The sequence below is a fragment of the Mycteria americana genome, chromosome 1 (assembly GCF_035582795.1).
Source record: "Mycteria americana isolate JAX WOST 10 ecotype Jacksonville Zoo and Gardens chromosome 1, USCA_MyAme_1.0, whole genome shotgun sequence".
NCBI classification, from domain to species: Eukaryota; Metazoa; Chordata; class Aves; order Ciconiiformes; family Ciconiidae; genus Mycteria; species Mycteria americana.
The window spans coordinates 136,701,648-136,727,906 of record NC_134365.1 but is presented as its reverse complement, the minus strand read 5'-3'; the positions used below and the strand labels follow the sequence as shown (position 1 = coordinate 136,727,906).

At 40.2% G+C, this 26,259-nt stretch overlaps 1 protein-coding gene across 1 annotated transcript in view; it reads left to right on the top strand.

Annotated features, from left to right (window-relative positions):
* The window catches only part of BEND2 (BEN domain containing 2), a 34,609-nt gene extending 8,781 nt beyond the window's left edge, over positions 1-25,828 (top strand). Inside the window, exons 4-15 of the mRNA XM_075495459.1 lie at positions 2,970-3,130; positions 4,334-4,405; positions 4,590-4,679; positions 8,615-8,719; positions 10,838-11,351; positions 12,547-12,747; positions 13,703-13,824; positions 14,458-14,671; positions 15,880-16,083; positions 21,137-21,330; positions 21,898-21,937; positions 24,890-25,828. Coding sequence (XP_075351574.1) covers positions 2,970-3,130; positions 4,334-4,405; positions 4,590-4,679; positions 8,615-8,719; positions 10,838-11,351; positions 12,547-12,747; positions 13,703-13,824; positions 14,458-14,671; positions 15,880-16,083; positions 21,137-21,330; positions 21,898-21,912 — 1,892 coding nt within the window. The 3' untranslated portion in view covers positions 21,913-21,937; positions 24,890-25,828. The remainder of the gene's footprint in view (positions 1-2,969; positions 3,131-4,333; positions 4,406-4,589; positions 4,680-8,614; positions 8,720-10,837; positions 11,352-12,546; positions 12,748-13,702; positions 13,825-14,457; positions 14,672-15,879; positions 16,084-21,136; positions 21,331-21,897; positions 21,938-24,889) is intronic.
* Positions 25,829-26,259: the final 431 nt, after the last annotated feature.

Here is a 26,259-nt window from a genome sequence, read left to right as displayed (position 1 = left end):
TTACAGTTTCTGTTGTTGTAGATTGTTAGCATTAGGTATTGTCTGGTTAAAATTGAGTATAGTGAGATGTATGGCCAAAACATGACGTAAGTTTATCTTGAATATAACTGTTGAACTTAACTCTTTGAACTGAAATTCTTTCTGATTGTTTTTATTCAACCACCATCTTAGGCTAGTGTCTTGTAGAGCAGTGCTTTTTCTTCAAATCTGGTTCTGTCTGTCCAAACTAGTTTCTTTTACTTTTGTCTCTCATCTTCTTGCCTACAGATACTTAGCTGGCAGAGCAAACTCAACATCACTAAGATACGGATTTAGGCCTTTATTTCTCACCACCGCCTGCTGCAGAAAAACTCTGTTATGCTTTTTACTTATCCATTTATGCCCACAAACTTGGTATCACTTTTGCTGGCACTTTTTTTAGGTCATCATATTTGTGCCTAAATCTAAATTTGGGAAGCTAAGCAGAAAGACAGTTAGTTTAACGTAAGCATAATATGTTTAAAATATAATTAAACCAGGGACCTAATGTTTCTCCAGGTGAAGTGGCATTCTGGTTTGACTGCAGAAAGTATCTGAAGTTTGAGGGACTACATTGTGCCAGTGTGTTAATCCTGCTGCCCTGCGTCCCCTCTACTTTCAGCATGTCCTCATGCCTGTATTGGTGTTGGTCCCACAGAGTGCTGCCATCTCCCAGTCTTTCAGTTCTGGGGGTGCTTAGTGCTAGGAGATGAGTGCTAGCTTGGTCTGTGTGATGAGGACAGAGGGATGAGGTGATCTGGGAAAGGAACCAAACTCCGGAGCTGAGTGGGAGGGTAGGTAGGTTTTAATCTTCACCTAAGAGAACAAATAGTAAGTAATTGCATATGTATTTTTATTACTCAGTTATTGATTGTGATTTCAAAATGATATTAATGACAACTAATCTAAATCTACCACAGATCTTGCCTAGGTAGCATTTGTCAGTTCTGCTACAACATTTTTCTGGGTGCTTAATGCAAATAACATTTTTTTCCAGCTTATGATACTGAATATATTACTGCTTTTCTGTCCTGCCCCTGGCCCTTCCTCTTCTAGTGCATAGAAGCAAAGCAGTTATCTTTGCTTTTCAGTATTTCTCTTAGCTTGTCCCTGTCCCATTGGATTCTTTTTTTCTTCCTTCACTTCTGAGATATTAGTTCTTCTCGTGGTTTAACCCCAGCCAGCAACTAAGCACCCCACAGCTGCTCGCTCACTCCCCACCAGTGAGATGGGAGAGAGAATCAGAAGGGTAAAAGTGAGAAAACTCGTGGGTTGAGATAAAGACAGTTTAATAGGTAAAGCAAAAGCTGTGCACGCAAGCAAAGCAAAGCAAGGAATGCATTCACTGCTTCCCATGGGCAGGCAGGTGTTCAGCCATCTCCAGGAAAGCAGGGCTCCGTCATGCGTAATGGTTACTTGGGAAGACAAACACCATCACTCCAAACATGCCCCCGTTCCTTCTTCTTCCCCCAGCTGTATATGCTGAGCATGACGCCATATGGTCTGGGATATCCCTTTGGTCAGCTGGGGTCAGCTGTCCCCGCTATGTCCCCTCCCAACTCCTTGTGCCCCCCCAGCCTGCTCACTGGTGGGGTGGGGTGAGAAGCAGAAAAGGCCTTGGCTCTGTGTCAGCACTGCTCAGCAGTAGCTAAAACATCCCTGTGTTATCAACACTGTTTCCAGCACAAATCCAAAACATAGCCCCATACTAGCTACTACGAAGAAAATTAACTCTACCCCAGCCAAAACCAGCACATTTCTTCTTTCCAGTTGGGCCATGAAATTAGTTCCATTATTTTGCAAAAGTAGTAAGAAGTACCCTTGTAACTTTTCTCATGCAGCCTCTTTTACTTGTGAGGAACTTACTGTAGGTATCCACAAAACTTCCCCACCATACCTTTTCAGCTTGGCCTAAGCTCCAAAAAGCTCCTTCACAGCAGATAGTATGGTGGAGACTTGGTGTTGCCTTTTTATGCCAGCTAAGTTTTTCTCCTTATTTCTCAGAAATCTTCCAAGGTCTCACTTAGCTTCCTAAGCTTTACTTGTCTTTTGGTATCTTCTCTTATCTATATCTTGTTATCTATATAGTGCTTGGCCCATCTATCGCTAAAATCTATAGAAATCAAGGGGAAATAGTTACTTTTTTTTTCTTCTTCCCCTCTTAAGAGTGTGTTTATTTCTAAGAGAGCTGCCATAGCCCTTTCCTGAAAGTTTGAGGTAGAAACCTGTAAATGATCGACAGTAGAGATTTGGCAGTAGAGATACGCCTTTTCTCTTAACTGTGAAAACCCTTTAACGTTCTTCAAAAGGTAGGTCTGACAATCGTGTGGGCTTCCAAAGAATTAGGATGGAGCAATGGTAAACTGGTAATGGCCTTTTAACTGTGTGCCAGGCCCACAGGTGAAGAGGTGGAGGCATTTTCTGTACCACTTATGGATAGTTTGTGTTTGGTAGTCCGCAACCTATGCTAGCTCAACAGAGGAGATAGCTGGAGCAGATCTTTTTTGTTGCACAGTGCTTCAGTGACAAAACTGGGGGGCACCCTGTACGTGTAGGGAGGGGACAGCTGAGGACTAAACAAATGGGAACTGTGTTTTACATTGTGGGTGTATTGCCTGAATTTCAGTTAACTGGTTTTGTTGGGGTTTTGAATTCTGTGACTTTGTACAATGGGACATGGAAATGAGAACAGAGAATCAACAGTGAAAAGCAAAGCAAATGAAATAGAGGCTGGAGAGAGTTTGGAAGACAGAATATTAAATTGAATTTATAATTTCAGATTTAAATAAATTGGATTAACAAGTGTTTAATAATATGCTAGTGAACACATTTCAAATAACCAAGCAGTTTGAAAGTAAAAAAAATGGGTGACTGTGCACGTTTCTTGTAGTGAAATGTTTAATGCAATGAGAAACCTGCTAATGTGCTTTGCTTTCTCTCCGCTTTTCCAGGAAGCGAAGGCTTACCAGTGCTGGCTGAGCAAGTGGCATCACAAATGAGCCATTCTGCAAGTATGCAGAGAGGAAATGGTCACAGCCCTGAAAAAATGGATTTTGTGTTTTCGCATAATAAAAGAAAAAGATTTGCCCCTACTCTAGTGGAACAGAATGTGGTATGTTTTGCCAAACAGTAGCCCTTTGTTTTGAGGCCAGTTTCAATGTTAATTGGGAATGTCATTTTTTCTTTCACTTTTGGATGCTCATTTGATGACATCCAAGAGAGGAAGTGTGGGTAGGGTATCCATGTAGTGCATGGAAGTTTCTAGTAAAACCTTCTTGTGCTGGATACTACACACATGTATCGCAACAGCTAGTGTATGGTGGAGAGTAACTTACACTAATTTCCCATGTAGATGCTCTTATTTTTTCAGTAAAAATCTCTACATGCAATTTAGGATAATAAGAGTTGAAACTTAATGTTGAATAAGGGTTTATCTCCATGAACAATTCTGTCTAAAGACAGCCTCCATACATTTTTAACTTGAGGCAGTCTGAAGCCTGGTTCATGTCACCATATTTAATTCTTAAATTCCAACAGTCGGGGTGTCTTTAATGCTATAAAAGCAGTTCCACTCTGTTTAATTCTGCCTGTTGTAAAACAAACAAAAACAACACCCCTCACACCCCCAACCATCCTTTTTTTAAAATAAGACCTGATTAAATATGACTTAGTTTAAAAAACAAAAAACAACAAACACAAAACAACAACAGACTCATGAAATCTGTGATGTATGGTAGACAGGAACTGCTCCCATCCAGTAAAAGAAAAATATCAGAATTGTCCAGGTGGTGGCACTGTTGATTCCTGTCTAAAAGCAGTTTTCAAGCAGTAAGAAAATTATCCCTCTTAGACATTTTTACAGCTTCTGTGTGCAGAGTTATACCCATTGAAATAAACACACTTTTTTTTTTTTCAAATTGGTTTATTTAAATTAGTGTAAAAATCTACATGGAGTCTCATAATTACATAAGCCTGGCCATATAGTACATATATAGTTAGATGAGAAAGTTCTGGCTTTAGAATAATAAAATAAAAATACGTATTATTATATAAATTTGCAAGAGGTTTATGTTAAACCAGAATAAGATACTATTACCACAGAAGTGAGGTGAGTATCCATATGACCTAATCACAGGCACATAAGTGAGATGACTGTGTTAAGACTCTCTTTCTTGGGCCCTTTTGTAGCCAGGGGAGGGAATATAGCTACAACTGAAAGTGTCCAAGTTGGATTCCTAGCAGGTTCTCTCTGTAGTTTATATTTTTAATTATTTTATTATTCAAAACATTAAAAGTTCCTTATGTTATTTCCCAGATGAGACCCAGGGAAGGAGAATATGAAGATAGTGACAGTGTCATTTATGAGTATGAACCAGACTATGAATGTGTAAGTTAACTTTCTTTTGTTTGACTGACTTTGAAAAGCTGCTTTGGGGATGCATGTTTTGGGGTAACTAAAATAACATGTGAGGTTTGAAGCTGGGATTTATTGGCTTAATGTGATATCCTAAGACTGTGTATATATTACTAGCTTACACTTTTTTTTTATTATTATTATTTTGCTGAAAAAGGGGAGTATTGTATCTGAAGCTTCCTACACTGAAGCTTCCTACACTGGAGACCAGCAGAAAACTCTTATGGAGGTCCTCAGTTATTGCCAGGTATTTTTTTTTCCTTTATCTCTGAAATGGCATTTAAACAATTTGAGTTACATTTCAGGAAGATTTGCATTCTGTATTTGATAACCTATGACTTCATCCTTTCCTGTTGTTCATTTGTTAGTTGCCCACTTCACTTCAGTATTTTCAATGAAAAAATAACTTCTTCATATTCTCTGACTTCTTCACATCATAGCTGGCAAGAATACTTTTCAAATATTAAGCTTTAATACAAAATGTAAAGTCTAGTGATTTATTGGGAGGGGCTTCACAGTAATGGGAAAGATCTGACTGTCTTACATACCCAGCTTTTGAAAGCACATGAGGCTTGCCAAAAGTGTGCCAAAATCCTGGTAGTGTTTTGGCGAATTCTTTGCTTTTGACTTCTGAAGCAGTAGCTGGCAAGATTGAAAATCACTGCACTGAAAATTAAAAACATCTCATATTTATTCAGGTGAGCACTTATGTGACTCCAGAGTCACAGTACTCTCTAGAGAGTGAAAGACATTTGGGCCATGCTTTAGGGAGGATAATTTGTGAGTGGCTTGTAGCCCAGTATTAATGTCTTGTAAGTCTCCTTACACATATATTCAGCAATGCTGTGGAAGAAAATTGACTAAGATTGTGTGACTAACATTCTTGCCGCTAGTCTGGGAACGTGTGCTGTAGCAAGTGGTGCTAATGAGAAGATATAGCTTCTTTTGCTGCCTACTAGCCCCTTTCCATCACCTTCATACCACTGTTATCCCCTCCTCTCAGTAAATCTGCCCTAGGGCTACATGAAGCCTTTTAATAGTGCCTGTACTGTCCACAGTGATTTAAGGTCTTTTAGTGCTTCCTTGAGATATTTCTAAATTTTGGCAAGATTTGTAGATTCTTCTGTCTAAGGATATTTAATTTTTTTGAAAAGATAGCTATCATATTGAAACCTAACTGTTGGTTTTGATAAAATTGAAAATAATTTGAAATTCTATCGACTACAAATCTATCTAGCAATTTTTTTATAGCCATATGTATTTTTTTAAATTTCTCTGTCTAGTTCTGCTGTAGATCAACAGAAGAAATTGCTTTAGTTAGTTGAAGAAACGTTTCCTCTTTGTAACTCATATAGTTATAATGTCCTTGTGTGGTTTTTGCAGTAATAGCTGATGACATGTGCCTGATACGTATTTTCAAGTTGGCAGTGTCCTTTCAATACTAGACTAATGTTCTGTTATCTAATTCCTTTATACTGTTATGGCACAAAGTGCATGTCTAAATTGCTGTGTAAGCATCATGTTTGAGTTGCTAAATCCTGGAAACACGGGAGAAGCAACTTTCTGTATCACACAGTAATGTATAGTAATAACTGATGGACTTTGAATGCTTTGGTTTATCTGGCTTTTATGTGTGAAAATTTGGGCACTTACAATAAGACTTTAAAAGTTTATACCTGATTGCTTTAGTAAGGCAACACAAATTTTTAACATCTGAAAGAAAACTTGACCTTGGGGATTGACTAAAGATCAAATACTTTTAATAAAATAAGTAGTTTTTTTTCAAATTCTTTATCTTTCATTCTGTGATTATTAAAAATGTGGATGCAATTGATTTCAATGCCATGTTTGTTCTGAAAGGCACAGCTGAGTTGATTTCTCCATACATCATTTACATCTCATTTTCACAGAACCACAGGATGGTTGAGGTTGGAAGGAACCTCTGGAGGTCATCTTGTCCAACCCCCATACTCAAGCAGGGTCACCTAGAGCTAGTTGCCCAGGACCATGTCCTGATGCTTTTGAATATCTCTAAGAAGGGATATTCACAACCTCCCTGGGCAACCTGTGCCAGGGCTTGGTCCACCCTCACAGTGAAAAAGTGTTTTCCTGATGTTCAGAGGAAACCTCATGTGTTTCAGTTTGTGCCCATCGCCTCTGGTCGTGCCACTGGGCACCTCTGCAAAGAGCCTGGCTCTGTCCTCTCTGCCACCTCCCCTCAGGTATTTGTATGCATTGATGAGATTCGCCCCTGAGCTTCCTCTTGTCCAGACTGAACAGTCCCAGCTCCCTCAGCCTTTCCTTATAGTAGAGATGCTCCAGTCCCTTCATCATCTTTGTGGCCCTTTGCTGGACTCTCTCCAGTATGTCTGTGGCTCTGTTGTAGTGGGGAGCCCAGAGCTGGACCTAGCACTCCAGGTGTGGCCTCACCAGTGCTGAGAAGAGGGGAAGGATCACCTCCCTTGGCCTGCTGGCAGTACGTTGCCTAACACAGCCCAGGGTACCATTAGCCACCTTTGCTGCAAGGGCATATTGCTGGCTCATGTTCAATTTGGTGTCCACCAGGACATCCCAGGTCCTTTTCTGCCAAGCTGCTTTCCAGCTAGGTGGCCCCCAGCACATACTGGTGCCTGGGGTTGTTCCTCCCCAGGTGCAGGACTTTGCACTTCTCCTTGTTGAACTTCATGAGGTTCCTGTCAGCCCATTTCTCCTGCCTGTTGACATCCCTCTGGATGGCAGCATGACCCTCTGGTGTATGAGCTGGTCCTGCCCATCATACAGATCGTTAATGAAGATGTTAAACAGGATCAAACCCAATATTGACCCCTGGGGTATTCTGCTAGTTATTCGCCTTCATCTAGACTTTGTGCTGCTGATCATCACTCTCTAGGCACAGCCATTCATCCAGTTTCCAATCCACCTCATTGTCTGCTCATCCAGCCTATACGTCAACAGCTTGTCTGTGAGGATCTTATGGAAGACAATGTTGAAGGCCTTCCTCAAGTCCAGGTAGACAATACCCATTGCTCTACTCTCTCTACCAGGCTAGTCATTTCATTGTAGAAGTTTGTCAAGTTGGTCAACCATGACTTTCCCTTGGTGAAGTCATGCTGTGACTACTCCTGGTGGTATTCTTGTCATTCGTGTGCCTGGAAATGGTTTCCAGGATAGTTGCTCTATCACCTTCCCAGGGATGGAGGCGTGGCTGATCAGTTTGTGGTTCCCTGGATCGTCCTCCTTGCCCTTCTTCAAGATAGGAGTGATATCTGCTTTCATCCAGTCTTCGGGCACTTCTCCTGTTTGCCTTGATCGATCAAAGGTTATCAAGAGTGGCCTCGCAATGACATCAGCCAGCTCCCTCAGCACTCGTGGGCACATCCCGTCAGGCCCCTTGGACTTACGTATGTCTAGTTTGCTTAAGTATTCCTTGACCAGATTCTCTTCCACCCAGTGTGTCTTCCTTGCTCCAGCCTTTCCCCCTGATCTCTGGGACCTTGGGATTCTGGAAGGCCGGTCTTGCTAATAAAGACAGAGGCAAAGGTGGCATTGAATCCCTCAGACTTTTCAGTGTCCTATGTCATGAGGTCCCCTGTCTCATTCAGCAGTGGGCCCACATTTTCCTTAGCCTTCCTTTATAGAAGCCCTTCTTGTTGTCTTGGATATCCTTGGCCTCATTCAATTCCAGTTGGGACTTTTACTTTACAGATAGTGTTTTTCTAAAGATACTTCCTATTGGTGATACAGAAATCAGTATTTCGGTGGCTGCTTATAAGCATTTTACCTGTGTACTTGGAAACTTCCAATGACTTAAAATAGCGTATCATAATACCTAACTTACCTTAGAGCTTGTCAGTAGCTTTTCAGTGTAAAATAAAACATACCAAATAAGTAAAAATAAAACATCTGCTGGAAGCAGGAAGAACAACCTTTAAGTGCCAGCCATGGTAAAGTCACAAGAGTGAGCTTCTTTGAGAATTCTTTTTACTGTGATACTTACCATTATTATTTGCATTTTGTATCTAAGTTGATCTTTAATATGCTTACAGAATGTATATGTTATCTGTAGATCTTACCCAGTTTTAGAGAGGGAATTTTGCCCTTAATTGAACTTTCTTGATTTCTTCAGACTTAAATTGTGTTCTTGTGAAACAATACTGTTATCACTCTTACATTTGTTGTCAGGCCATGTATGATGCCATTCAGAAATTGGATAAAAAATTTGACCTGCTTCATCGGAAGGTCTCAGAAATGCAGCATACTCGTGTAAAGCCACTGTTGCTCAAACCTGTGAGTATTAAAGACCTAAGAAATTTATTTTTCCTTTAATTGTCTCTCTTCCTCCGATGCTTATTTAAAGAAAAAACCCTCTCCTTTCACTTAAAATTAGTAGCAAAGTCGTAGACTTAATCTATTTAAATTAAATTATTCTAGATTTCTTACTATACGCCAGCTTCAGTCTCCGGTGTTGTTATTGACCAGTGGTCACAGAACGGCCAGCGGCCCCCATGAAATTCAGGATGCTGTGATAGATGCTGTAAAATTCTATTTGTATTGGAATGAACAGAAATGAATTGTGTAGGTTACGTCTTAAACTTGGGTATGTTGGTGTTGCTGCTTTATGAGATGTGGTGTACTGTCTCAATGGTTTCTGCAGTTAAAAGAGAGTTTATGCATCACTCGCACAGGCTGGTTCAGTTGACTAACTGATTTTTAGGTCTCAACAGTATGTTGTCGTATCTATTACAGTATAGAATTGTTTTTGGTTTTTTTTTAATAAAATACCTTTTTTCAAAATTTTTAACAAGGTTTGATATTGAGTACGCACTATCCATTTTGTTCTTATATGGTCAATCTATTGTTAACTAAGGAGACAGAATATTAGTACCTGTAACAATGCTCTTTAAAAGGAAAACATAACATGATTTTTGAAGAAGGTCATAAAATCCATAATGACCTTTCTTTGTCAACAATACTGCAAAGCTTTTAATGTGGCAGAGGTGATCCTGCTGTCAGGAGATGTCAAAACATTAGTAAGGCCATTTGCTTTAAGGGTGGGTAGAATCGTTTATGTTCTTTGCATGTCAGTTACCAGTAGGATACTAGGGTTTATTTGGGAATGTGTTTTTGTTGACAACTCCAAGCTTGTACTGTCCACACATCCAAAAATATGAGATTCAGGGAACAAACTGGTCTTGTAAGCTACGTTTGGACCCTGTGACCTCTGCGCTCCTACCCTCCCCTCTGATCATGTGGGATGGCAGCTGCTTTAATGTTCAGATTAAAAGTGACCTGTACTACTTTTTTTTTTTTTTGAAGGCTTTTATTGCTATAAGGTGTAAGGGGGAAGCCAGCAAATGCAACCTGCCAACCATTTTCTTAAGTTCTGCTAGCCCTTTATCTTTAAAACCATCAGAAATGGTGTAGTTTTTTTATAGCCGTACCATTGTTGTATCTGTGATGGGCTAAGGATATAAATAAGGAAAGGCTGGTGGTAAAGGTACTTTTTTTTTTTTTTTTTTTTTTTTTTTTTTTTTAAATTAGATCAACTCCAATAGCTGGAGAAATGGACAAACTTTCAGGCACATAAGCCTTTCTTCAGGTCACAGATTTTTAAAGGTTACAAGGGTGGAATATAATCAGATTTCTGTAAACAAACAAACAAAAACTACAAAAAGAAAAACAAAAGAAACAAAAAAACAAGCCTAAAGCCACATGTGCCAGCTACATTTGGTAGCTCCTGCTCAGTGACTTGTATTTTGAACTAGAACGCATGCTTTAGGGTGCATGTGTTTCTTAATAAAAGTACTCCAAGTGGTGGAAAGCGTAGCCCATCTCTGTTTGTCTGTCTTAGTCTCTTTGGAATCTTCCATTGTTGAGGAGATCTGAATGTTTACTGTTTTCAGCTAGCAAGTAAAGAATGAAGAGACAGCCAGGAGAGTGATTTTTTTTTTTTTTTTTTTTTTCTTGTTTAAGAGGAAGCTAACATGGTAGTGGAGACACCCCTTGAAAATGCAGCAGGCTGGGTCAATGGCTGACAAATTTTATTTTGCCTGTTCTTTTCTTATAGAGCTTTTTTTAAGAGCCTTTACAAAGCTGCCTTTCTCATTATACGTTTCTCTGGCTTTTTAGAAAGCAATTGTGCCAGCACCCCAGGTGGAAAAAACTTGAGAAACGTTGAAGCTGACCAGATAAACTCTTAGTGTTGGAACTACAAGTGAGAATAAAAGAAAGTAGAGGGAAGGCTAAAAAGTAATAGCACTGGCTTCATGACAGTGACTACTTCAATGAAGAGTCTGCTGCAAATAGCATAATTACTAAAATCTAGTCTTCCTGGTTTGCTAAAGAAAAAAATGACCAGATATGTCTAATTCAACCTTTTAATTGTTTTCTGAATCACATTTGCAGAAACCGGGTGGATTTACATACAGAAGTTCCAGTCATTTGCCCCAAGGAAAAATAAGAGTACAAAAATCCATGGAAAGGGAATCAAGTCTTCATCTCCCTTCACCAGGCCAGGGAAGGCATAGCCCAGTCATAAGGGTTGCTTTACAAAATGGCCATGTTCAGGTCAATTCCACAATAAAACATGTTCAGGAGAGTCTTCAGCTTGAACCACAGCAGCCTGTTCGTAGGCAGAGCCCACCACTCCCCACTATAGTTTCTACGCATTCATTGCATTCATCATACACAGCAGCTAACAGGATGCCTGACGTTTCTCCACGATCAAATCTTGTAGCCGGCGTTGTGGAAAGTACTGTCAACATTGCATCTTCACCAGTGGCATCGTCATCGATGCCAGCAACATCTGAGACCAGTTTGGGAAATAATGCTGCGGTGGTGAACTACAGAAATGCATCCGGGAGTGTGAACATTAGTAAAGAACTACCATCATCTTCAGTCTCCATCAATCCTAGCTTTGGTGAGTTCCTTTGTAATAAATACTTGGAAACGAAGGCTAAAAAACTGCTGCTAGTCTAAAAAAATATACCTAAAGAAATCTCTTTATTGTTATTTAGCAAAAGTAAAGGGCAGAACTGGTTGCCTTACAAGCATTTCTATAATGGAATACTGTTTAAAACTCTTGAAACAAGGGTCATAGGAATGTTTAATATGCCAGGGATCGCTTAAAAACCTCTGCAGTGTATATACAGTTGTATAGACTACCACAAGCCTTTGATTTACAGTATGTGCTTTGGGTTCTTTTAAGACTAGACTCACTCTTTCTTTCTTGATACTTTTGACGTAAACTATTTTTAACCTATGTACGTGTCATAAGTGATGTATACATGCTATGCATATCTTTAAAAGACAAACAAGATGGCCAGTAAAGCTAAGTGAGGTGTATGCCTGTATACATGTTTTGCGTTTAAGCAAGCAACTTACCCGATTTGTGTGAAGGAAATACCTTTTTTCTTGTGGAGGATTTAATCAATGAAAAATCCTTTCTATCCTCAAATCCTCCAGTGTTTGGTTTCTTTCAAAATACTTAATTCCACAGAAAATGAAGAATTCCATAGATCATCGAGTTATAATAAAGAAGCACATATAAAATAGCACCATGTTTTAAAAACTAATGCATTTCTTTCTAAAGTATAAATGCCCTGAGTTATGTGGAAGGCTGAGCGATGACTTTTGTTTGCTTTTGGTCTAGAAAATAAGTTCATACAGCTGAAGAGCTGCACGAAGTAGGTGAAATACTCAGATATCTGTCTGTGAATTTGTAAACAGTGTATGATTTAGCAGTACTATGTATGGGTATGCTATTCTTCACGGGTCATTGTCTTGAAAACATACATGGTATCTGCACATGTGTAAAATGGGCCAGTCTGAACATTTGGGAATCTTATGTGTCTAATGTATTTCTTGGATGCTGTCGTTTTCAGTTAGTTACATTGGTGGTTAACGTGAATCAAAAAGATATTTCTGTTACCATTCCAATTTAAAGCTGCTTTTTTAAGAGCAAACATAAGTACTTAATACATAGTAGAATTAGCTGTAGTGGAGAACATATACCATAGAGGTCAAGAGAAAGAGTTTGAAAAAGTGTTCTTTTTTAACAACTTGCTTTGGTTTTTAAATTTTTTTTTTCTTTAAATGTTTTTGTTTTACAAAAGAGTTTGTTGGTGACCCAGTGAGAAATGTAAAAGTTCTTGGAAGCTATTTGATGAAAGCTCGGCATAAGACTAAACCAAAGTACGCAGCACGCTACTTAGTTCGTGTCTTGTTCCCCAAGGAAACATTATTGTGCAGCATTATGGGAGTAAGCGCACGAGGGCGCAGAACATTGGATCCAAACAAAATTGCTGCAATAAGAGGTATGCTACCTTTCAAAATGCACGTATTTACTTCTTTAATACTTAACAAAGTTTTTAACTTACAAGGAGTCCTTTTCTGTATGTTTCTGCTAATCATTGTCTAGCAACTGGTAAACTGATAAATGCGGTAGTGGATGTGTTCCACTCTGCTGTGTCTTTTGGTTTTGAAATTCCTGCTTTGTAATTCTCAATGTTTGTTTTTCTTCAATGTGGATAAAACAATTCTGATTTCTTCTAGTTTTGTGTACTTCATCAGTCATGCTGATTGTTTCTAAATTTTTCGTTACAACTTACTTTGTGTGTGGCATGGGTTTTGTGGGGCTTTTTGTTTCTTTGATTTGGGTTTTGTTTGGTTTGGGGTTTTTTTATGGCCATTGTCTACTTGGGACAAATGTTAACTGGTGATTCTTAAATACTCTTTTCTTAAGTTCACTTCTCTTGTTTGAGAAATGGTGAAGATGGGGAGGGCTTTTTTTTTTTTAAATGTCAAACCATTTACACAGATCCCATGGCGCGTGTGTGTGAACCTATACATCATCATCTTCGTGTTTAAAGGGTGAGGGATTACTTAAGCCACGTGAAGTAGTTGCAGCATCAGCATTACCCTGCCTCTTTTTTTTGTAGGGGATTTTTGTTGTGTTGTGGGTGTTTGTTTTTTTTTTTTTTTTTAAGTTCATATGATAAATCACACCTTTCCCATAATTCTACCAGGAAATGCTTAATAATAAAAGCATTATTCACAACACCTCAAAAAAGTATCACTGCACATCTTAAATTCATAGTGCTGCTTAGCTTCAAAATGTGAGTTTACTATCTCTCTTTAATGGAAATCTAAAGCTTCTAAATGGAGAATAGTAAATGTGAAGCATTTCTTAGCTTTCTTTCTAAATTAGAATACTTTTAAATACTGCTTTTTGTCATAAAGGTTAAAAAATTTTCTACGTTTTATATGCAGAATTTCTTGCAACTAACTTTCCAAACTATGATTTGAGTGAGCATGGAAAAGACTGGAAAACCTGTATCACAAATGTCAATGCTATGATCCGCTGTTTACGCTCTGAAACAAAAATAAACCCAGTAAGTTGTCTCAAGGTGATAATTTATTAAGTACTAAGTTTGTGCTTCTTTATCAAATGAAGTATTTGAACTGCTTATCATACGAGTGCTCAAACTAGAAATTCCTTGGGTTCTGTTTTTGCATTGCTCAGCATAGGCCTGCTGATTGCAGCACTAGTTCCATATGGGGAATACTGGAAGTGTATCCCTTTCTCTTGCTCTGCCTCTTCCAGCTCCTGTGTCCAGCCTTCAGTTAAGAGATGTATAAGCATAGGATACTGGAAGGAAAGCACTGTAAATGTTGCCAGAAGTAGTGTCAAATTTGATTGCGAGCTTAAACATGTAGCTGCTAGCACTGTTTTCATAGGCTTTCCTTCAGATATATCCAGCCATGTATTTCAGCTTTATATTGACTGAAACATCACTCCCAAAACACCTGTAACTCCATTTACCTCTGCTTCTAAAAAGCTTTGTGTAAATCTGTGAATATGTAGTATCTGTTTCACCTGTGGTTTTCATGATTGGCATTCAGGAGTAACTGTATTGTAAATATCTGGAATCTAATTTATACTAAATGGGAAATGAACTGGAACACTAATTAGAAAACTGGTAGGCTTCTCCCAGTGCATGTGCTAACCTCATTTAATGTTTCAGGAGACAGCTGAAGGGAAGGAAAAAGTGGCTGACGCTCCAGATACATCTCATTGTGTAGATTTAAATTATAATGAAGATAGTGAAGGTAATTCTCAAAACTGCCAGAAAATGACCAGCTCCACAACTGACACATTGCAGAATTCAGGATTGGATAAGTTTCCAGAAGCTTTCCACACACCTTCGGTCAAGAAACCGCAGTCTTTGGAGCCTATGGGTAAACTAAAAAATTTTTATCTTCTGGATTTGTGTGTTACATTTTTAAATGGTCAATGAGAGGCAGAAGATGCTACTGTTGCTGAAATTGTGTAGTAAAGGGATTTGCTGAACTATGTGACTCTTCTTTTCCTCTTAAGGCAGTGACTTGGGGGGAGGTGTGTGTGTGTGTATATATATATATATATGTACTTCATGGGAGCGAACAAGAACATTATCTGGCTAACAGAACAAGTGTTTGCATCTACCAGTGTCCCATAATGCATATCCACTGTAAGACTGGAAAGTTCAGCTGTAAGATATTCTGTTCAGTTTCTCTGAATAATTACTTCTCAAGAGTTATTTCACAGTTGCCCTGTTTTTTTGTTTTTTTTTGTTTTTTTGTTTTTTTTTTATTTGGTAGATATTCTACGTTAATGGAGTAAGCTAGCTCAGAATATCTATTGAATGGTATTGTAATTTTAGAAGAAAAGCACACCTTTCTGTAAAACTGACAATTTAGGATAATAAAAACCTTAAAGCAGCCTTTATACTTTTTTTTATAAAAACGCACAATATACAAATGCATTGGAAAAAAATTCCATGTACAGCAAGTGATGCCTCTAGAGAGCTTCAAGGAGAATGAGCTGAGATTAGTTGCCCTTGGAAATAATTTATTTGATTAGAATCACTTTGGGGCTCTATCAGATCTGCTCCTGCACCCAAGATTTGTTAGTCTGATCCCACAGACCTCCTGATTTACTATACGTTTTGCCCCTTTTTTTTTTTTTAATGTTTGCAGTGGAGTCAGGTTGAAGTAGTTAAAAAATATTCACTCTTTCAGTTTCCACTTACGGGATCTAAGCACCATTGAAATAGCAGAACTTTTATTTACCTATGTAATTGGAATAGCATCATCTTTTCACATGAGATGAAAACAATTTAGAAAGCAATTGTTAATAATGCAGGTTACACTGCTAGCATTGCTGAAAGCATATCGGAAGTGCTGTTACATTGTTGTAAAACAGGCAGGGTTTTTTGGCTACTTGGACATTTGTCTGCAATATGGTGCATTTTAGTATTAGTTGTAGTGTTAAATGGTTTTGCTCTGGGCTTTCCAAGCAAGTACAGTAGTTTTAGGGAGAACTTTTTGTGTCCTAGTTTTAGTGTAATACAGGCATTTTGAAGCATGGTCAGTACTGGAGAAGTAAAATTTCTCTCCCTCTGCAGAACTTCTTGGAAGCCCATGGCGCAATGTTCAGTTGCCTTTCTCAGTCATATATGTAGCTAAGGGGAAGTCTCGGCCAGAGTTGTCAGCTCGCTACCTAATTCGTCATATGTTCACTGAAGATGTGCTGGTAAAAAGCAATGTATATGGTAATCTGGAACGTGGCATGAGCCCACTGGACTGCAACAGAATTAATGCTCTCAGAGGTAAGTAAGAAAATCTGTGTTGGAATGATAATGTGGGGAAATTAACAAGAGTGATTAACTTTGTATCTTATGAACAAACCATGGAGCTTCAGAAATAAGCCTGTGAAACTGTTCTGACAGGTATTAGTGCAAGCAGTGGAACAAGTTGAGAGAAAGTAGATGAAGTTATATTTAAGCAACTCAAGGAAGTCTCCAGATCACAAACCTGGCTTGTATGAGGAAACTCAGTATCCATGGCATCTGCTTGAAAGGGCAACACAGTGGGAGATAGAATCAGTCCCAGAGGATTCTGGAGAGTGTTGGGAATAATTTCTTGATACGGGGGCTAGGTAGGCCAACTAGAGGTAATGCACAGCAGGTTATGGTGCCCTTCACAAAAAGGGTTGGGATGTGATCATCGGTGGCAGTATTGCCTGTAGAGACTATGAAATAATGGACCTCAAGATCCTGAGTAGAGTTTAAAAGGTCTGAGAGTACAGACCCTGTAGCTTAGGAGAGCAGACTTTGGCCTATTTAGGAAACTCACAGGTGGGAGCTTGTGAGAGACAGCTCTGAAGAGGAGAGAAGCTCAGGAAAGTTGGCAGGTCTTGAAGGACAGCATTCTGCAAGCACAAGAGAATCCATCCTGCCACTTAGAAGAACTGATAGAGTTATGGGGAGACAAGTTTGGCTAAGCACAGAATCCATAACTGAGCTCCAGTGTAAGCAGTATATAGAGACTGGAAGCAAGGATGGCTTATGAAGCGGAATTTAGCAACTTTGCTTGGGAGGAGTGTTGGAATGGTGTCAGGAAAGCCAAAGCTCAGCTAGAGTTGAGACTTGCAAGGACTGTCAAGGCAGCAAGAGCAGCTTCTACCACAACATTAATCGTAAAAGATTGAGCAAGAAGAGTGTGGGCCTGTTGCTGAATGGGGCAGATAACTTAGTGACAACAGAGTCAGATTAGGCTGAGGTGCTCAGTGCCTCCTCTACCTCAGTCTTCACCATGAAGGTGTCTCAGGCCTCTGGGTGGTGGTGGTTGGAAACAGCATGTTTTTACCTAGGGTAAATCATGTTTGACTCACCTGATTGCCTTGTCTGATAAAATGACTGGATTTGTGGACGAGGGGAGAGCAGTGGCTGTCACTTAGCTTGATTATTTTTTTAGCAAGGCTTTCAACACTGTCTCTGACAATATTTTGGTATTCATGTTGGGATGTTACAGTTTGGGTGGGTGAACAACGTTAAAAGACTAGATGGATGTTTGTGTTCAGAGGGTAGGGGGTCATGCTGTACTGGGGTGACTGACACATGGAGTACTGCAGGGGTCTGTCCTGGTACCTGGCCTTTTTAGCATCTTTATCTATGACTTGGAGACAATGGAGAACACTCATCAGGCTGCATTTGACAGCAAATTGGGACTGTATTAACAGGTGCACAGCCAGCAGATCAAGGGAAAGTATTATCTCCTCTGTTTAGCACTCATGAGTTTGCATTTGGATTACTGTGTCCAATTTTGGGTCCCCTAGTACAAGAAAGAGATACTGATAAAGCTGGAGGGCCACCAAAAGGGACAGGGAACTAAAGCACTTGACCAGTGAGGAAACTGGGCTTATTTAGTCTGGAAAAGAGAAGGCTCCAAGGGGACCTAGTAGCAGCCTACCACTATCTGTCTTCTCAGGAAACTTCTAGAGTCAAGCTGTTGGCAGCATTGAATGTGGGAAGATGAGAGACCACAGGCATAAATGGAAATGTGAGGTTCAGACTGGCTATGAGCAGACTCCTTTTCCCCATAAGGGCAGTCAAGCAGTGGAGCATGTTGGCCCATGAGGTTGTGCCATCTCCGTCCTTTTTCCACACCTCAGTGGACAAAGCCTTGAGTGACCTGGTCTGACCTCAGAGTTGTCCCTGCTTTGGGCAGAAGGTTGGAGTAGAGACCTCCCGAGGTCCCTCACGGCCTGGGTGACTGTGATTGGAAAGGAACAGTTTCAAGTGCCTTGCCCTTCTGAGGGCTCAGAGATCAGCTGTCCCTATTCGCCTAAGAGGCTCCATTGAGAGAAAAGGTCTCAGCAAATGATTTGGTTGTTTAGAAGCTACAGGTGGGATAAGGACTGCTGCCAAGTGAACAGGCAGCATTTTGAATTAGACCAGTTTGAGCTATTTGAATAACGAATCTATACTGAAGTGTGTCGTTTCAAATAATGTGTAACAGCCTATTCCACTGAATGAATATGGACAGTCTTGCACTTTCCTCAGCTTACATGAATCCAGGATGTCTTCAGGAAATTGGTACTGTTTATTCTATTTGCAAATGCTAATTCCAGAAGCAGAGGGAGCGTGTGTTATGGTTGGAGTTGTAGCAGATGTTTTGCCTTCTGCATTAAGACTTCTAGAACACTGATCCGTGCTCCTTCCTGAGAGGGAGTCTTCTGTTAGTCTCATTCAGTCCCTCCTGCGAGGCTGGATAAAGCAAGCAGAACTGTGACAGTAGAATTAGCTTAACAGTTATGTAGCAAGTGAGGAGGAATGTGAAGCAGGTTGTAGGTAGAAAAGGTGTATGGGGTTATTACACAGAAGAAAAGTTGGCATTATCTGGTAAGATTTAAGTATGGCCAGCACAAACAATGGTGTTGGGGGAAAGATCATCAGGTTTCTGGTGGCCATTTGCTCTGTGGCTATTACGGCATCTTAAAGAGAGTGTTCAACATATTTGAAAAGGTTTGGTCATGCAATATAGAAATCTTTCCACTTTTTCTCTAACTTTCCGTTTTCTTGTCGTATTTTCATTGTAAAAGTTGGCTTTTTCTATGAGAAACCTGAAGAGAAAATACTTTGCCAGGAACTCTTAAGTTTTGCTTGTGGGATGTTATTTACTGGGCTGGATCCCAGGCTGCAGGCAGTGTAATAGTGGAGTGCCTTCAACATTTCCTGACACCACTGGCTTGATGTAGGGTTTTACTTATGATATCATTGTGGGATAGTGCTCACTGGGTTAGTAAGGTTGCATATTTGACTAGTTACCCTCGTCTGGATGACACTCTTAGTCATATGATTTAGTTTTAGGTAGTCCTATGAGGTGCAAGGAGTTGGACTTGATGATCCTTATGGGTTCCTTCCGACCTGAGATACTCTACGATTCTATGATTCATCATGCTTTTTGCAACGTGCATCTTCTAACAAATCTTGAAACTGCTTCTCCTCCATGTCTGGAGTGTAGGGAGGTTGAAAGGATTGTTAAGATCTGGACAGTGCAGCATAACAGCTCTGCAGGTGTGACAAGATTGCCTCGAGGATGCAGCAATAATGCTAAATAAAATGGGGCTGGGACTTGCACTTTCTGGACTGATGTCTGGGCGTGGCTTGAGGGACAGAGCATGCCAGAAACCATTCCCGATATAGCAAAACTATACATAAAAGTGGGCTTTCCCAAACCGTACATATTCTTTCACCACCAGCCTAGGAAGCTTTGCCACTTTAAGTGTTGCCACATACTCTCATAGTAAACATTTTGTTTCATGACATTTTGAGCTTAAGAAGCATTCAAAAGATGTATTAGGTGTGCTCCTGCAGCCCTAAGACACCACAGAGGCTCCAGAGCAGATGAGAGACAAAGTCCTCTGTGTTGCAGTTGCAGCCAGGCTGTGTCACTTGGCTCTGGGGCCAGAGGGCAGCCCCTGGCCCTGTTTTCTTTAACATTATAACAGCCTGATTGGATGGCAGCATCAACTCCCTGAATGTAACGTGGCAGAGCAGGAAGGGGCCCCGCATAGCCTTATGGTAGTCCCAACAATTGGTCTGTTTCTGTGAAAGAAAAGGCATAATTTAAAAGCTGTTTTGTGGCCATGTACAAAGGCTCTGTAGGCCTGGTAGTAGGAATTCCTGTTCTGTAGCTCTGAGGCCAAGCATTTTCTTTAATTTGCTGTCAGGGATGGATGGGGAGAGAGCCTGGCTGCTGCTTCAGCCAACAGCTTGTGTATCCTTTGTCAGCATAGTTTATTACAGGAGCATCCTGGGAATGAAAGAACCTAAGGTGCTCTCGCTTCCCCCCCACATGCCCCCTTGAGCAGAGTAAACTGCAAGAGCACAAGTTTTTTTCTCTTATTTTCTTCCTTCAGACCCATGCTTTTCTGGCAAAATAGGTTTCCAGGTTTGGAACTACAAGTTAAAATATCAACTGTAAACAATGATACTATATTAGATTTTTACTTGCTAGTATATGTGAGAGCAGTGGAAGAACAAAACTGACGTAATATCAACTAGCTATACCTTTCATTCTACTAAGGTAAATCTAGATGTTAATCAGACTAGAAATAGTATTATTGCCTTTGATTTGAAATTACAGCTGAGAATTCCTTTTTGGTGCTTATTTAAATCTTTTAGGGGCTTGGTGAGAGAAAACATGTAATTCAGCTAAGCTCAGAAGGACAGTCACTCAGTAATTAAAAAAAAAAAAAAGAAAAATTAAAATATGTTTTTAAAACTACTCATTTTACTTGTTGAAGGGGAGAAAGGTGCTGTAGTCTTACCTTATTTATCCCATTGCTACTGAATTCAAGTATTTGTTTACTGATCTTGTTGCAGTATGGTAAGGAATAAGCTCTTGCAGTTTTTCTGTCACTGTTGTTCCTCTACGGCTGTGTTATGTTGAATTGCTGTGTTTCATTTTAGTGAATATCGTTGTCTGAGATCCTCTGAAGGAGGGCTTGGTCCTGCCAAATACTGGTCATTCTGAAATGGAGCCTGAGATTTCTTTGCTCTGGCTGACCACATTAGAAGCTGAAGTTATTCAGCACTTCAAAGGATCAAGCCCACGTACATGGTTACATGCTTTCTTTGCCTTTTTTTTTTTTTTTTTTAATTTAGTGCTTAGACCTTTTGTTACTCATTTTCAAATTAAACAGAAAGAGGAGGGGAAAAAATATCTGCCCTCTAGCTTTGCTCTTCAAGCCTCATAATATGCCTAGCTGTCCTGTTTTGGTAGCATGCACTTGTTTTGGCTTAATTACATCCAAAAAGAGTATATAGCTTGCATAAATAATTGATAACTCACTATTATATACTTGTTTATTTTTAGACTTTCTTCAAGAGAATTATCCATCCTTTGATCTAAAGGAAACTGGATATGATTGGAAGGCATGCGTGGCTGCCATAAACAGCACAATCCGCAGTCTCAGACATGACCATAAAAAGGCTACAGTTGGAATCCGCCGGAAACTCTTGGCAGTGCCACCATTGAGTGCAAAGAGTCCTCCACAAAGTCCCACTTCAGTAAAGCCATTTGAAAGTGACACTATCAATCTCACAGACTGAAGCTCTCTAACATCTGTCTCAAATCGTAATTTAGCACGTTTTTATAAATCACACGTAGAAGCCTATTACATTGAGTTGTCCTATTATACTGTGTTGTCAGCAGCACTAAATAGTATTATTTCATGAGACCAAAGTTAGAAGAAGACATGGGAACCCTAACTACTTGTATAAGTAGCATTTGTGCTCCTCAGAAATTACTTCCACTGTTCCCTGTAGCATTTGCAATGTGCTCTCCCCTAAAAGCACCGTCCTCTCATGATTCATAGACTCAAAAAGATTAATCTGATTAGAAAAGATGCACAGTGCATCAGGTCAGCAGAAGCAGATAGAAATGTGGAGAGCAAAGAATGGTCCTCCTTGGAGGAAGACTCATAAATTATTTCATTATGTGTGAGGAATGAAATTTGCTTTGACAGTTGGATATTTTAAGCGAAAATACCTAATGCAGGAAGGAAAACAAAATTTTTTTTTAATTGCATCTAGCTAACTTGTTATATCTCTCTCTCACTTTTTTGCCTCCTGTAGCAGTCTTTGTTGTAGGATAAGGGAAGAGGCAGACAACAATGTAAGTACAGTTGGTAATATTTTCTTTGCTCTGATTTAGCTCTACAAAAGCACAAAAAAAGCATCCAGAACAAACAGTCCAATGGTTGGTTGTGTTTTTTCTTGATGAAAATTGAAGAAAATACTTCAGGAGCTTGGTCTGCTGTTCAGTGGCATATGTCTCATCCACTGGTGTGGATGTCCACAAGATGCAAATCTGCTGCAACTTTCATCTAGAGGATTTGGATCCTGATTCAGATTTGAGAAATAATAATTTCCATCAGCTACAAGTCCTTGGTCCTTCAGTTAAAACCAAGGACACATGCTGTACTGTTGGTATGCAGTCAGAGATGACCAGCATCAGTAGTATTTGTTCTCAAGCTCATAATCGTAACTTTTAATACTCAGGTCTACAAGGCTAGGCATGTTTGCTTTGCTGTCAGGGTAGGCTGCTGTTCTAGAGACTTGTCATCCTGTCTTTGTTAACTTAAAATCTTGAAAGGTGTGCAGTGACTATTCACAGAGTCACAGAATGGTTGAGATTGTAAGGGACCTGTGGAGGTCATCTGATCCACTCCCCTGCTCAAGCAGGGCCACCTAGAGCCAGTTGACCAGGACCATGTCCAGACAGCTTTTGAATATCTCCAATGATGAAGACTCCACAACCGTCCTGGGCAACTTGTGTAAGGGCTCAGTCATTGTCACAGTAAAAAAATGTTTCCTGATGTTCAGAGGGAACCTCATGTGTTTCAGTTTGTGCCCATTGCCTCTGGTCCTGCCACTGGGCACCACTGAGAAGAGCCTGGTTCCGTCCTTTTGGTTCTGTCTTCTTTGCAGCCTTCCCTCAGGTATTTCTATACATTGATGAGATCCCCCTTGAGCTTCCCCTTGTCCAGACTGAACAGTCCCAGCTCTCTCAGCCTTTCCTCACAGGAGAGATGCTCCAGTCCCTTCATCATCTTTGTGGCCCTTTGCTGGACTCTCTCCAGTATGTCTGTGCCTCTCTTGTACTGGGGAGCCCAGAGCTGGACCCAGCACTCCAGGTGTGGCCTCACCAGTCCTGAGGAGAGGAGAAGGATCACCTCCCTCAGCCTGCTGGCAACATCTTCTTAATGCAGCCCAGGGTACCATTAGGCTTCTTTGTGGCAAGGGCTTATTGCTGGCTCATGTTCAACTTGGTGTCCACTAGGACATCCCAGGGTACGCTCTGCCCCATCATCCAGATCATTAATGAAGATGTTAAACAGGTTCAAACCCAATATTGACCCCTGGGTTACAGCACTAGTCACTGGCCTCCAACTAGACTTCGTGCTGCTGATCATCACCCTCTGGGCACAGCCATTCATCCAGTTTCCAATCCACCTCACTGTCTGCTCATCCAACCCATACATCAACAACTTGTCTGTGAGGATCCTTATGGAAGACAGTGTCAAAGGCCTTCCTCAAGTCCAGGTAGACAATATCCACTGCTCTCCTCATCTACCAGGCGTGTCATTTTATCGTATGTGTTTATCAGGTTGGACAAGCATGACCTCCCCTTGGTGAAGTCATGCTGTGACTACTCCTGATGATTTTCTTGTCCTTCATCTGCCTGGAAATGGTTTCCAGGATTAGCTGCTCTATCACCTTCCCAGGGATGGAGGTGTGACTGATTGGCCTGTAGATCCCTGGGTTGTACTCCTTGCCCTTCTTCAAGATAGGAGTGATATCTGCTTTCATCCAGTCTTCGGGCACTTCTCCTGTTTGCCTTGATCAATCAAAGGTTATCAAGAGTGGCCTCGCAACGACATCAGCCAGCTCCCTCAGTGCTCGTGGGCGCACCTTGGACTTACGTATGTCTAGTTTGCTTAAGTATTCCTTGACCAGATTCTCTTCCACCCAGTGTGTCTTCCTTGCTGCAGCCTTTCCCCCTGATCTCTGGGACCTGGGATTCCGGAAGGCCGGTCTTGCTAATAAGACAGAGGCAAAGGTGGCATTGAATCCCTCAGACTTTTCAGTGTCCTATGTCATGAGGTCCCCTGTCTCATTCAGCAGTGGGCCCACATTTTCCTTAGACTTCCTTTTGTCACCTATGTACTTATAGAAGCCCTTGTTGTTGTCTTGGATATCCTTGGCCACATTGAATTCCCATTGTGCTTTAGCTTTCCTAACTTCATCCCTGGATGCTCAGACAATGTCACTGCATTCCTCCCAGGTTACTTGTGTTTTCTTCCACCCTCCGTATGCTTCCTTTTTGTGTTTGAGTTTGTCCAGAAGCTCATCCACACAGGCCTCCTGGCATTTTTCGTTGTTCTTGTTCATTGAGATGGATCTCTGGAGCTTGGAGGAGGTGATCCTTGAATTTTAACCAACTTTCTTGGGCCCATCTTCTCTCCAGGGTCCTAATCCCATAGGACTCTTCCTAGCAGATCTTTGAGGAGACCAAAGTCTGCTCTCTTGAAGTCCAAGAGAGCCTGCTTTTGTGAGCCTGCTTTTTACCCTCCTCCCTCCCCTCAGGACCCTGAACTCCACCGTCTCATGGTCACTGCAGCTAAGGCTGCTTTTGACCTTCACATTCTCGAACAAGCCCCTCATTGTAGGCAAGTATGAGGTCCAGCAAAGCACCTCTCCTCATTGGCTCCTCTGTCACTTGGAGGAAGAAGTTATTGTCAATAATAAATATTCATGCCCTTGCCTTTCCTTTCTGTCCACACAACACTGATTTATTAGTGCACCGAATTATATATTAAAAATCCAAACAAATTTTGAAAATTACTTGATGTTGAACTCATAAAAATGAATGAAAATTAATTACTATATATATTCAATTTCATATCCCCCTCAGTTTCATTTGTAAGTTGAAATTCAACAGCAGTAACTGTGCAGAAGTTAATGGCTTTTTTTTTGTTGGGTGGGTTCTTTGAGGGTTTTTGGTTGGTTTGTTTTCAAAAGAGGAAGTATTTGCTATATGGTTTTCTGTTACTTGTTTTTCCAGCATCAGTCCCACAGGCTTCTCACTGTCTACGTATTGGCTAACTGGTGCGTGAACCTGCCTTGCCACTTGCATTACGTCTGAGTGTAGTCTCAGATATGTCCAACTTTTTCACAGAAAGAAGCTTCTCAGAAGGCTGACGCAGGGAACCAATTTCACCTCTGAAAGTTGATGCAGCTGTGGCTTCCAGAATTATGCCTGTGTACGTAGCAGAACAAGATTTAACTGAATCTATCCTCTACAAGGCAAAGGTTTGGGTTTTTGTTAGCAATAGGATAAAATAGTGAAGTTACTTGTTCTCACTTCTATTCAAAACAAACAGGCAGTGTTTATTATATACAGTATAGGATCAGCTTTTTTATTGCAAGTTAGGATATGCAATGGCCTTATTAGATATGAAATTAGTAATTTCAGTTTCCCCTACCACCTCCTTGCAGAAGTCTTCTGTAGGATTTAAGAAATAGGCTGAATTTCTGATTTTTTTTTTTTTTTTTTTTTACTAGAAATGTTGTACTGCAAATTTGGTTCTGGTTTACTGCTAACAAATTCTGCTGTTACTGTTCTATACAATCGTTCTTGTAAATGCCAAGAACTTTGTTGTGTGTAGATATTACTAGTTCCAAACCTCAGAAAAAGCCAAAAATGCTTATATTTTTTCAGTAGTTTTGTGAAACTTTTTCACTGTCCTTCACAGATTTTAATGGTAGAATGATATATTTATTGAATGACCTGTCTGGCACTGAAATCTGTTAGTGTGGTGCATACCTATAGCTTCCATATTGAAAAGATAATTGAATAATTGAAAAAAAGTAGAAATAGTTTTCTTGTTTCTGTTTCAAATGTATCAATTTTTGCTAACTTTTATAAAATAAAATTACAGTATTTTGCTGTTAGGAATAAAATATTTTACAAATAAAGCTAGCACATAGCTCCTTGACTACATACATGTGTCTTAACTGTTTCTTGCACCGTGGATCTACAGTTCGGGTACGGTTTCATCTGAAAAGATTCTTTTGATCTCCTTTCAAGAACCAGGGCTTTGAGGAGATCTGCTGATTGAGGTGAGATGATTTCCAAATTCAGACTGCCTTAACTGATTCAGTAAACCAAAGCAAACTCTTTTGGACTTTACTGGTCAGTTACAGCTTTGTGTGAGCTATCTGAAACAGAGATTTCCACAAAATGGTAGGAGTTGAGTAAAATTTTTAAGAAACTCCCTTTAAACTGGTGCATTTTTAGTAGGCTAGGCCTTATTCACTTAGTGGAATCAGTTTCTGTGTTAGTCCTTATTCAATGAATAAAACAGGGCTGGAAGGTAATCTGCTCATTTGAAACACCTGAGAATTTACCACCAGTCCTCCATCTTTGTAGTC